General features: G+C 31.5%; 1 protein-coding gene across 1 annotated transcript; it reads left to right on the top strand.

The window, feature by feature from the left end:
- Positions 1 to 2,323: 2,323 nt before the first annotated feature.
- Positions 2,324 to 5,679, top strand: LOC18107611 (protein indeterminate-domain 7). The gene is made up of 3 exons (XM_006371826.3): positions 2,324 to 3,524; positions 3,653 to 4,049; positions 4,505 to 5,679. Exons 1-3 carry the CDS (start codon positions 3,368 to 3,370, stop codon positions 5,508 to 5,510), a joined length of 1,560 nt encoding a protein of 519 aa, XP_006371888.1. The 5' UTR covers positions 2,324 to 3,367; the 3' UTR covers positions 5,511 to 5,679.
- Positions 5,680 to 14,513: the final 8,834 nt, after the last annotated feature.

The raw sequence follows: 14,513 nt of genomic DNA on the forward strand, positions 1-14,513 counted from the left end.
CTAATACTGCCTCCACTAATATATCTCAGATTAGATAATGCATAATTAATAAAACCTTGAACCCGATTACAATAATTCATCTTCTACAACCCCTGGGGTGAATCTCGATACATCCATGAACGATTATTCATTACTTATATCAAACCTATTTAAATAATAATGACAACATGTATTAATTAACTACATTAACTAAATAAATTTGTAAAAATATTGATTTAACTCAATTTTATTCAATCTATTTTAATAATTCTCTTAATTTATTATCAATTATATATCTACATAAATTCAAATTTCTACACATTTATAAAAAATTACAACTCGGCAATAAAATTGAAAAAATATAAATCGAACCCGTTAAATAATTAAGTCATTATTCATTTCATTACAAAACACCAAAGTAAAACATTTGACATAAGTTTTATCAATTTACAAACAAATATAATTTTTACAAAATCTAAAACAAACCATACAAATCATAAATCCATATAACAAAATTGTATGAAAAAAAAAATTATAAAACAAGTAAACACCCAAACAAAATACATATATTGCAAAAATATGCAAAAAAAAAATTAACATTTAAAAATTGTGTTCAAATAAAAAAAAGATTTGCTTACTTAAGGTGAAGAATCATCAATAAAATTTGAATCAGAACATAAATGCTGACAAATCAAGTGTTGTTGTGGCCTGATTTATTGTGGGAGGTTGAATTATGTTGAGATTAGGAGGGTGGCTGTTTGTTGCATAAAAAATACATAAGAAAGAAAAAGAAATAGAGGAGGGGAAAAGGAGGGTTGATCGTCAGGTCATAAATTAAATATTACCGATGGATTTACCAATGTAATTATTTCAGCGAGCATTCTATTAGTTATTCTACTGGTAAAAAGTGTCACATCACTGTATGATTTGTCTTTTTTAATCTCACTGTAATATTATCTGTAATTCTATTGGTATATACAAAAGGATTATTTTCGTTGATATATTTACGGAAAAACTTTATCATCGGGTTAATTTTGTCGATAAAGCTGTTAGAAAAAGTAACACGTCATCGTACTTTTCTAGTTTTTTATTTATTATTTTTCCATCGCAATTTCTCGGTATATATCAATCAATATAATGATAGAAAAATTTATCGGTAAAATTTATCACAATTTATTGATGAAAAATTTTCATTAATATTTCCATTTATATTTACTAAATTTCTGATAATATTTATCAAGTTGATTGTATGGTCCGTCTTAGACTTAACTTTATCCTATTAATACATAAACAAGTCTCCTATACTTTTTGGATATTTCAATTATGGCAGACTCATAAGTTCAGAACTATTAGATTTTTCAGTCTTGTCTACATCAAACTTTCTTTCTGGCGAGATTTTTAGTCTACCAAAATTAGGTACGTGATTTGCCATGAAGAAATACACGACTCAGAAATGAAACATATAGCAAGTATAAATTTATTATCACATGTAAAACATGTGGTCAATTTTTACGAGTATTTGACTTATAATTTTTATCCAAACGATATATTAGAAATTTAACATATATTTAAAAATAAAATTGGTTAAATTAAAGATATAAAAGCATATTATAGAAATATCCTATTATATAAAAATAAAAAATAGATTAAGCTATTAACCTTTAAACGATATTTTAGAACTTAGTACCCTTACTAAAAAAAAATTAAATCAAAGAAAGTTATATAACAAACTTAGAGTTAATTTGATATTGCGGCAGTGGTTGTTTTTTAAAATATTTTTCGCTTGAAAATATATCAAAATATTAATTTTTTATTTTTTAAAATTTATTAATTTAAAGCAAAAAATAAATAAATTATTTTTTTCAAAAATGTTTTTTTTTTAAAAAATAAATATATTAATAGTCAACTACTGCAACAGTTCATTTGTCACTATACTTTCAAATGATGTGTGTACTAAGTACTAACCTCATACTTGCATTCAGTGCATCAAATGTTGAGAAAGATATGGCATGCGGTAGCGTCCAAGCTTGCATTATTTTTTTTTTAAAAAAAAAAAAGAGGAAAAAGAAAATCCAAGTTATTGGCATGCGTTGTCGAGGGTTTTTTTGTACGATTATTAGAGAGAAGAAAAATCAAAATGGTATTTTCCAGACCGACATCCTCTTTTCCTCAAATGTACAGCAGATCCCGACCCAACAGTAAACAGGAGTATTTAATTTAAATGTGTAATATTAAACAAGTACGTACAGTAAAAGAGAATGACAGCATATTCTTATATATTATTATTATTATGTAAGTATTTCCCGTGAGCATGTCTAATGGAATTCAATCACAGTGCTAATCATGCTATGGCCGGTGTGAGGAAAGAGAGGAAACAGCTTTTGCTTTTTTAACTCTTTTACCTACCGAATGCTAAAAGCCTGTGATTATCAAACTTCATATGATGACTCTCTTCTCTATCTAGCAGCTGTATTGTGATTACAGTCTTTTTGAGACTCCCCTTTTTACTTGGATTGCTTTATATCCGCTGTTCCTTTTATGGGATGGGATCGGAAAGGTGGCAGTGAGTGAAACAAGGTGGAAATTATTTGGCAATACAATTATTACAAAATTAATAGCTAGAGAGAGTGCGTGTATTTCTAGCTAGGACTTGAAAGGGAACAGGGGAAAAGACAGAAAGCGCACGTCAGATTAAACAGGACTGTTGCTTTGGATCTTGATTTTGGTTGTGTGGAGGGCTTCAAAGGAGAATCCTTTCTCATCCTCATCTCTGATCTCGATCTCTCTCTCTCTCTCTCTCTCTCTCTCCACACACACACACCAGACAGTCATGTTTACATATTTCATCCCAGCATGGTACGGTTTAGATTCAATTAATTCACAGATGTTTTGTGCTGTTGGTTTTGTTTAATCTTCTTGGACTTGGCGAATAGCCGAGCTAGCTAGCTAGCTAAGAAGCAAAGGCTTTGTTCTGGTCTTGAAGGAGTTAAGCTAATTCACCTAGGAACTTGTTTTATTTTTGTTCTTTTGTATTGTACTTATTTTCTTTCTTCCTAGGACTCTTGTTAGTTTTCAAGGAAAGAGAAGTGATATCATCATCAAGAAGGCTACAGAGAGAATGAAAGGATATTTATTACATACTGAATATATTCTCAGAAATTTAAGGCAAGCTGAGATCAGCTTCTGTGCACATGGTCTAGTTTATTGCTTTCCACTTTTATTAGCCTTACTAGCTTAGGGTTTCCGCACAGATCCTAGGACATTCTGTCACACATGTAAAAAGGTTAATCTGTGGCTCATGGGTGCGCATCTTGTAGCTTGTGTCATCATTCACAAAGTCATGTAATTATTTCTTAAATATAGAGAGAAGATATTGAAAGGCCTGGTAATGGATGAGAATATGTCCAATTTAACTTCAGCATCTGGTGAAGTAAGTGCTTCTTCAGGCAGCAGAATTGAAACTGGTGCTATATACCCTCAACACTCCTTTGATTCAACAAATCAACCGCCACCAAAGAAGAAAAAAAGTTTTCCAGGCAACCCAGGTTTCAAGTCATCAAGACCATCAGATATATCTTGGTTGCAAATTAAAGTAGCTATATATATACATAGTTGTTCCATTATTATCTTTTTATTTGTATCTAAATATTGGTTTCATTTAATTTTTCATCAGACCCAGATGCGGAAGTGATAGCTTTGTCTCCCAACAGTCTGCAGGCAACAAACAGATTTATATGTGAGATCTGTAACAAAGGATTTAAAAGAGATCAGAATCTTCAACTTCATAGAAGAGGGCATAACCTGCCATGGAAGCTAAAGCAAAGAACAAACAAAGAGGTGAAAAAGAAGGTATATGTGTGTCCAGAGGTTACTTGTGTGCACCATGACCCATCAAGGGCTCTTGGGGACCTTACAGGGATCAAGAAGCACTTTAGCAGAAAGCATGGGGAGAAGAAGTGGAAGTGCGAAAAGTGCTCAAAACGTTATGCAGTTCAATCAGACTGGAAAGCTCACTCTAAAATTTGTGGCACAAGAGAGTATAGATGTAATTGTGGCACTCTTTTCTCTAGGCAAGTACTATATACAATTCAGTTTCCACTCCATTCCATTCCATGATCAAAGTTTAGATTCATTTCTTTTAGTCTTAAGTGATCTATAATTAAGCTTACTAGCTCTCCTTAATGATGATTAGTATGGACATGCCTCCTCCTAGTGTAAGATAAAAGTATCTTGAGTTCTTGACTTCATATTCTTATGGTTTCAAAATGCTTCAAGTTCAGAGAGCAAGAGAGAGAGACTGTATTAAGTTAAATTATTATCGCTATCTTTAAAGTTGCAAAGGTTAAGAAACTTTAATGGTTAGATCTACTATATAATTGTCCTTGGTTAAGAAAAAGAACGAAAATACAAAAAGTAGCTAGACACGAGACAGCGATAAAGAAAAGAAGCGGTACTTCACTACTGTTTGCTTCATTTTAATGGTATACCTTTTTGTTTTCTTCTGCTTGTTTTTTTGTGCTTACAGGAGGGACAGTTTCATCACCCACAGAGCCTTCTGTGATGCTTTAGCAGAAGAGAGTGTCCGAGCGATCACTGTAAACCCTATTCTCTCCTCTCAGCAACCGGGCTCCTCTGCTTCACACCTGATCAATTTACAAGCCCTGTCGGTCAAAAGAGAGCATGATCAAAACCAGCATCATTTTAACCCTAGACCAGAATATAGTATCCCACCATGGTTAGTTTTTCCACCAATCGGAGATGCTGGTACAGGTCCACCACAAATCAATCTCTCCTCACAGCTATTCCCAGAAAATTTTAACCAGTCATTTTTGCAACATGGAAACCCTAGCACTAACCCTACTGTACTTCCTCCATTCCAGTCCGCATCAACAGTTTCCCCTCACATGTCTGCCACTGCATTGCTGCAAAAAGCAGCACAAATGGGGGTGACGATGAGCAAGCCTTCTCCGCCAGCTGCTGCTGCTGCCATACTTAGACCCCACCAAGGTCACATGTCTAATCTGAACCCTGGTTTCAGTTCCACGTTACCAGCTGTCACATCTGGTTTATTTTTGTCATCACGTGAAGGGATGGGAAGTGGGTTTGGCCATGGGCTGGTATCTTTTGAGAATAAAGCTGCTGCTGTCACATCTGGTATCATGGAACATCTTGCTGCGAGTGATGCAGGAGGGCCTTCTTTAGTCCATGATATGATGAGTTCTTTATCTTCTGCGAGTGGGTTTGATGGTTCATCCTTTGATAATGAGGATTTCAATGGAATGTTGAATCCAAAAAGAGACGGTGGTAATTTTCAGGAAATACTCTCAAAGTCAACAGAATCTCAATTTAGGAGGAGTGATCATGACGTTAGAACTTCTGCTGTTGGTAGTCCTCATGGAGGTGGCAATGATGACTTGACAAGAGATTTCTTGGGTCTCAAAGCATTTCCTCACAAAGACTGGCTCGATCACATTAACCCTTCAACATATGGGCAAAGGAACCAAAATCTACCACCACCTTGGCAAGGTTAGCAATTTACGGGTCGATATGTCATATCACCTGCTCCTTTTTTTCTCCTTCTTAGAGAGATAGAGAATGTCCAAAGCCAAATATTTCTATGGCATCCATAAATTTGTATGAACAGTACTAAATAGTGCTCCACAGTTTTACCTCGGGTTTTGAACCTTTTTTTCTGTTTAAGTTTAAGTTGTTTATTTTATTATACAATAAACTAGATTATTGGTCAAATGCTGTGTTGTGATGTGAATGAAATCAGATAAAAAATATACAAGTATTGTTAAAATAATTTTTAATAAAAAAAATTGATTATGAATTTAAAATGTAATATATATTAGATGAACTTTTTTATTAAATATTTTTAAGTCGTTTATTTTATTATAGTATAAACTAGAATTACTAATCAATACTATATTGTGGATCGGATAAATGTTTTTCATATAAAAAAATATTCAAATATTGCTAAAGTGATTTCTAACAAAAAAATAATAATTATGAACTCAAAATATAATTCATATTAGATGAATTTTTTTTATTAAATATTGATAAAGTGATATATTGAATAACATATATTTTTAAATATTAAGACAATAATATATTGGATCATCCTGGTTAATCTGTTAAATCTTTGATCCTGGTAATGAAACCATAATAACCTTATAGAAAGCAAGTTAAAATAAAATTTGAAGACTTATTCCTGATCAATGTAATGTTGAATGATAAAATTAAAAAATAAAATTAAAAAAGGACAAAAAAACTATCTAGGTTAACCCGGATCATGAGATCAAGATAACCCCACAAAAAGCAAATAAAAAAAATACAAAGCTCAATTTTCAACCAACCTAATATTAAAGGATGAAATAAAAAAAAACAAAAAAAAAACAATCCAAGTCAACTCAGGCTAACCTATTAAACCTACAACCTGAGTTATGAGACTGAGATAACATTATAAAAAATAAATTAAAATATTACAATGCTTCATTTCTAACCGGTCCAATGTTATATATATGTCGAAATCGAGAAAAAAAACTAAATCCATGAGACCAAGATAATTCAACATACAACAAATTGAAAAAAATCACGAACCTCAATTCTAAAATAATCTAATACTGAAGGATGAGATTAAAATAAAAAAAAATCTAAATGAAAACGATGATTGAGTTTTTAAAGGGTGATATTGAAAAAAAAATTTAATTCCCAAACAACCTAATACTAAAAGATTAGAATGAAATAAAAAAAAACTAAATAAAAAAATTGAGTTGCTGGAAGGTGAAATTAAAAATAAAATTCAATAAAAAGGGGATAAAAAAATGAAACCTGCCAAAACCATTACTTGAGTTATAAGATCAAGATAAATCTATATAAAAAAATTAAAAAGAATTATTAAGCTCAATTCTCAAGCAACCTATTAATGAAGGATGAGATTGAGATAAGAAAAAAAACTAAATGAAAAAAAAAAGATTGAGTTGTTTTTGTGAAATTGAAAAAGAAAATTCAATTAAAAAAGAAAAAAAAAATGAAACCTGCGAAAACCACGACTTGAATCATAAGATTCAGATAACCCAATAGAAAAAATATCAAAGAAAATTATAATGCCTAGTTAAAAAAAAAAAACTTTCAATTAAAAAGGGATAAAAAATAAATATAATTAACTCAGGTCAACCTGTCAAACCCGTAACTCAGGTCATGGCTTCAAGATAAACTCACAGAAAGAAAATTTAAAAAAAATCACGAAGATTAATCCCCAACCAATCTAACGTTGAAGGATAAAATAAAAAATAAATCAATTAGAAAAAGCGGTTCAAAAAAATGACTCAAATCAATCCGGGATAACCTATTAAACCACCTACGATTTAGGTCATGAGATCATAAAAAATTTATAGAAAGCAATAGAAAATATATTTAAATCCTCACTTCTAATAAATCTAATGTTAAAAGCTAAAATGGAGAAAGAAAAACTAAATCCATGATATTGGTATATAGCCCGATAAAAAATAAAATAAAAAAAATTATGAAGTATAATTTATAAAGCAATCTAATATTGATGGATAAAATTGAAAAACAAAACTAAAAATAAACAAAAACAATTAAAAAAATAAAACACTTCCAATTAATAATGTATTGTGCATATGGCTCCAATGATTTAACAACACTTTTTAGTATTTTGTTAATAATATTACATTTGTTCTTGTAATTGATCAGAATTTGTTCTCTCTCTCTCTTTTAATAATTGAGAGGATTTATTGAGTATACCATAGTACTATTAAGTGTAGGATATTAAAGCTAAAAGGAATTACAAAGTTTATCTAATTCTGAGCCTGATGAAAAAATGTAGCAAATAAGAAATAATCCTATAAAAGGATACTAGCACGTTATTAATCTGAAAAGTCAAAAATATAGTCGGGACTTAATCAAATCAAATTCTAATTTTTTTTTACTTTGATTTTGATTTATTTGTTTTTTATTTTATTTTTTTTTATTTTAAATTAATATTTTCTTTGATGTTTTCAAATCATTTTAATGTTAATATCAAAAATAATTTTTTAAAAATAAAAAAAATATTATTTTAATACATTTCAAGCGAAAAATATTTTAAAAAACAACTATTATTATATTCTCAAACACCCCCGTTCAATGCAGCATAACTTCAAACAAAGTATTCCAATCTGGCACCTTATCCTAAAATGTAAGCTTTGTTTCTTACATTTCAAATACCCTCCCAATATATCATAAGAAAGCATCATGAAAGCTCTTCGCTGTAAACTATCCATAACCATTACACTCCACTGCAAAACAACTTGATCTATTGTTTTCGGCATACACAAAATAATACCAGTCCAGTACATAAAATGTTGCCAGATCTTTCATGATTCAAAACATTGAAAAGAAAAACTGATTAACATGCTCATTTATCTCAGTATAGAAAGGACATGCATCTCGGCTCCATTTGATTAAATTTCTTCAAGCTAAAAAATCCCTTGTACAAGAACATTTGAACCTTTGGTGGCACAATTCCTTTCCGTAACAGTGATGCAAAAGAAAATATCCCAGAAAATTCAATTCCATCCAATATATTGGTGCAAGACTTGACTGTATACGTACCTTGACTTTCTGCTACCCAGTGCTTTCTATCATCTTTATTTGAACTCAAACTAACCTCATTTACCAGTTTTGGGAGTTGTTGGCATGAGACAGTTCTGATGGCATAATGCTTCTTTTCCAGTTTAACTTCCAATGCCAAGTTTCCATCACATATACTCTCCCATGTCAGCCAAACAACAAGGTGGTGCAGCAAACAAAGCATAAAACCGTGGAAATTTATCCCTTCAAATCCCACATTTCAACCAATTATCTATCCAAAAATGAATTGCCCTCCCATTGCTAACCTTGAAACAACATTCACTCTTCAAAACTGATGAAGTTTCAGAATTAGAGTTTATAAATGAATGAATAAATACCTTTCCATGTTTTTTAAAGTGGGACTTTAAAATATAGATCAGGACCATTTACACAAGAAGGCTGATATTTTCTACTAATAAAGTCTTGTCATCCCTCTGGATTACAATCCCCCAGTCTTCAAAGCCATTTAAATAACAGCGCCTTATTTTTAAGATATACCGAGCCAACACCCAAACCACTGCTCTTTTTTTTTCCTTTAACAATTGCATTCCATGCCACCTTTCTCATCTTTCTATTATTAGAAACACTAACCTAACAAAATCTTTTTTGGTATGAAAGATATAACTTCTGCAACTCCTTTTTGGAAGCAGAAAGACTAACATGTAATATAAAGGCAAAGATGATAGTACAAACTTTAGTAGACAAACTTTTCCCACCATAATTAGTAATCTTCCCTTCCACATTCCTAACCTTGTGCATATTTTGTTTATCACAGGCTTCCAAGTAGAGAGTCTTTTTGGATTTGCACCCAAAGGAAGGCCTACGTATTTGACCGATCCATTTATAGTAAACTTCGCTTGTCATTCCTAATGTGAAGTCTTCATCTAGGTTGATTCCTACCAAAGAGCTTCGATGTAAACACCTACAAAAAAAAATATTTAGTATTATGAGATCATAGTTAATGATGATTTGGAATGAAATGAAAATTCACATGTTTAAGTTTAAAAGAAATTTGAGTATGTGATGTTTATGAACTCTAAGAATATAGTAAGAGCTAAGAAAAAATGATTTTCTTTTATGTATTGATTTTGGAGAAATTATGTCTTTGACAATAAAGTTATTAGTTTGTAATTTATTATACATATTAAAGTATGTAGAAAAGATAAGATTTACAGAAATTTATGGAAATGTTATTGATTGGTATGTGAAGAAATAATTAAAATGACTTGTTTGAAATATTTGATGATGAGTTTGATGATTTATACAAGTTTTACATAAGTAAGGGATTAGGGATTATGAGGTAAAAGTAATGAATAAAGTTATAAATGGTTAAATTATTGTTAGTGTAGATATAAGATGATGAATTATACAAAATCATGGTTATTTAGGAAGTGTAAACATGTTGATGGTGTGTTGTTATTAACTAGAATTCATAATTGAAGTGGAAGATATTTACTTATAATGAAATGTTTTTTTTAGTATATTGATACATGATGAATTAAGTTTGAATGGAATGTTTGGTGTGATGATTCTACTAAAATTTAATGTGTCTTAAAATAAGGCACATTGGAATTATAGACAAGGTTTTAATAAAAATAATTTTATTGTTATAGGAGAGGTTGTTGGGATAGAATCTCAATTAGGTGGAGCGGGACCATCATGAATAGAAAGTAGGTATTACATATTACACTTGAGTATTTCTTTTTTTATATTTGATGTAATGTTTTATTTGCAGTATCTTATTTATGTGTTGGGTAAAAATAAAATGAATGATAATAAGAAATGTTTGTAACAAAAGATGTTATCAGATTTATTGACATCCATGAGGGCATTGTTAGATTAATAACATTTAAAAGAATTGTCGGATTTGTTGGTATCTGTGAAGGGATTGCCAGATTATAGATAATATAAAAAATTATTGGGATTAGTAGTATCTGTAAGGGGATTGCTAGATTTATGACATTCAGAAGAATTGTCGAAGATTGTTGTAATCATGGAAGGATAAAAAGAATAATATTGAAGTAATGTGTTATTCAATTAAAGATGATTATAAAGAATTGCCAATGAGATAAAAAAAAATGGTATTTAATAGTATGTGATATAGAGGTTAACTTGATGAATTGACATTATCATTTGACATTAAATATAGTTTTGGAATAGTTTATGAATAATAAATTTCATAGGTTAAGTAATTACCAAATTCTGATAACTTATTACTATGTCAAATATAAATATAAAGGGTAAAAGAGCAATCCACGCACCACAGCACCACATCAAACTCGATTGGTGAGCATTAATTATGATTGCCAATACAGATCCCGAAATGCATTCATCAATTAAAGATATCTATTTGGTACCAAAGCCCATATAAGACATTTCTTCATCAAAATAGTCCCATGAAACAAAATCAAATTTTGTGTGAAATCCACCTTCATTGTAAACTCATGATTTTCCCTTTTTAATCCATCCAAATTTTGTTTTTTATAAATAAAAGTTGTTTGATATACCAGGCATAACAACTTTTAATCTTGTGGGTCTATAAATTTACTAGAGTCATGAGACCTATAATAACTCTTTATCTGTTGACTCCTGGTGTTTAGTATTGTGTTCTAAATGGAGGTTGAGCATTTGTTTTTATAAATTTTGTATAAATATTAAAAATAATTCTTTTAAAATAAAAAAATATATATTATTTTAATATATTTTTAAATAAAAAATATTTTAAAACACAACTAATACCTCGACGCAATCACCTTTAAAGGTTAACTAAAAGCAGGGGATCCTCTAGTAAATTACAGGAGTTAAATAAAATTCCTGAAAGCCCTAGACAAACATACCCAATCCGCAGCTATTCCAGAAAGAATCCTTCGTATGTAAATTCATAAAAACCTTACCATGTCCAGCGTCAATCTGCAATTATTGAGCTGCAGTCCAATCCTCAATCTCCATATCCACCTGTCTTTGTATTTCCACCGCCGAAGTTGTCAAATCTTGAACATCTCCAAGACAGAGAATTTGATCTTGAATAGTGTGCAGCTGCTACTAAGTTGTAATTATGAATGTAACGAAGACTTCCATGCTTAATTTCTGAGTCAAGAGAATCCGGTGATCATCATTCAGCTGCTGGACGCTGCCGTCGGGAGCCGAGAACCATTTGTTTCCTTCCTCCTTTGGATGTAAGCGCGCTTGATTATTAATATTAGAATCAGTTTGTTGGCTCCATGGTAGCAAGAAACACTGATCCTCGGTAGGTCCTATATATTTGTTTGGGCCTTCACCACAACAACATCCGATGGGCTTAGCTTCCCTTTTCCAGTTGCTGAGAGCTCGATCCTTTCTGTGATTTGAACTAACAGCTGCTTGAGAAATTTTGAATCTCAATATAACGTCTGGAATAGCTGCATCTCTTGATTGCATATCCCATATGTTTATCCAGCAATCAATCACCTCCTCTGTCATAGCCTTTCTGTTACTTGTAACGGCTGTCTCTCTTTCCATCACTACTGGACTCTGATCATCATCTTCTTCCCCTCTCATTAGATTGAAGGCCTTCATATCATATTTTATAGCTTCAAAAACTGGAAAATGAAGTGTACTGAGTTCCTGTATATTAACAAGATAATCAGTTCCATTCAATCGAAGACTGCTATATCACAGATTGATTTGATCAAATCCAATGATTCTGCCATAATCCAGGAGAATCCTGTCGATGCTAGTAACATTCCAGGCAATGATTGGTACGCCAGTGACTTACATCCAAGCAAAGCGGTCTAAAGGACAATCTATCACAATGCAAGGTCTTAACTCATGGTGCTATATTCAATTCAAAAGCTCCCATCATATCATCGTAAGAATTAAAAAAAGATCAAGACTTGTGTAGCACCCACAAACCGAAACCCCGACACTTGCACCCCATTATCAATCAAAGCTTGCTTTATCTCTTGATAATCGATTCCTTCACTCAATACTCCCAGTAGGCTATTTTTCATCCACGCAACATCCTCCTCAGTGGGGTCATGAATGATCAATTGCACAGATAGAGGTGGACTATTACTGACCTCTTTGAACTCCTCGACTGCAGAAGAAGGGTTATTTCTATTTCCTGCTTGCACTACCATTGCATAACTTCTTGAGTCTCGTTGTTTAATTGGTACAGGAACACGTTCAACTGATTTGTTGCTCTGACTATTTGGCTTTGGTCCTGCCGATGATTCCTCTATTCGCTTCAAATTTGCTCGCAACAAACCATATATTGTTGAGTTGAAGAACAGGGGTTTTTTTATTGTAGTAGTCAATTTCATTGAAACAAAACCGAATATCCAATTTCTTTGATTATTCCCACGGTATATGAACAGTGCAGTCACCTCACAAACTTATTGAAAGTTCTTCTCAGCGTCTGGTAATCCAGCCATGGTTGAAATCCCTCGAAGTATAACTGGGTTACTGATCAGGCTGTAGTGTTTTGGGGCAGGGAAGGGTTTTGGTGAAGGGTATGTGATCTTGAATCGGTAGTAGACGGGCAACGATCTCTAGATGTTGTTTTCGGGTTCTGTAGTGTGGTTTGTGGACGAGTGGCTTCAGTGATGTGGGCACGATGTTTGTGGTTTAGGTGGAGTTCATGGTTATGGGAAGATTTGGATTGTGGGAGAAAGATAGAGGCCATGGAACTGTAAACTTCAGAATTACCTAAAATGATATTTTTTTCTACAATAGCTTGAGTTCCAGAATTTGCTCCTCTCTATATAGTATTCAGCAACCACAATGGAAAGCATTAGTCACTCCTCTAATCCTCTTACACGATAATATTAATAGTGTAAATAATCTTCTTTCTGACCTTGGTAGATTGATGATCACTCTTACAAAAAAAAAAAAACTCTTAAGAGAAAATTACATAAAACACCAAATACTTCCAAATTAAGATTAACCACTATAGTTTTAAAAATTCCAACAAGGGTTATGACTAGGTTTTTTTAGTCATTAAATAAAAATAATAAGAATTTTATAAATAATTAAATATTTTTTATTGGTTTTTCTAGGAGGATGTTAAATATTAATACAAGTATAAATTTCAGGATGAAAGTGTAATTTTTCAAATCATAGTTTATTGGAGCTTAATTTTGTAGGCACTTTCTCTTACCCTGTTAAGAAATTGTAAGCAAATTCAACTTGATCCAAAGTGAGATCCTATTGGAAAATCTTTGTACCTACGGAGCGTCTCTAAAAGTTACCCAAACTTTGATTTACATTGGGACAATAATAAAATATAAAGATTGGTACAATAACAATCCATGAGATGTCCTCAAAAAATTTATTTCTAATATGACTTCTGCAACATGCGACACCCAAGTCTTTCGTATCAAATTTACTAGTTAATATTTTCTTAGTAGAGTTAATTATGTGATTTTTGCTACCTAAAATTAGCAAGCTTTTGCCATTAAGACATACAATGACATAACCTTTATATGTATTTTTCACATAAACATATTTATTAATTTTGTTTATTTTAAATTCATTTAACAACATAACCTTGTCAAATTTCTCATGTTATTTTTTGGGTGCTCGTTTCAAACCATATAATCACTTGACAAGTTTACACACTTTCTTTTCTTGTATATTTATAACAAACTCCTCGGGTTGTTACATGTAAATCTCTTCGTCAAGGTCACAATTAGAAAAGCTTTTGTTATATTCATTTGATGAATTTCAAGTTTCTTAATAGTTGTGATGGCTATTAACATTGAATGAAAATTATTATTGACACCAATGAATAAGTGTCAAAACACTAGCGGAAAATTAGAGAACGACAATGTAATATTATGTCAGTATTTAGAGAAAATCTCATCGGTATTAGAAATCACCAATGAAATACAATCATCAAAAAATCAAGTGTTAATAAT

Source organism: Populus trichocarpa, chromosome 18 (assembly GCF_000002775.5).
Source record: "Populus trichocarpa isolate Nisqually-1 chromosome 18, P.trichocarpa_v4.1, whole genome shotgun sequence".
Taxonomy (NCBI): Eukaryota; Viridiplantae; Streptophyta; class Magnoliopsida; order Malpighiales; family Salicaceae; genus Populus; species Populus trichocarpa.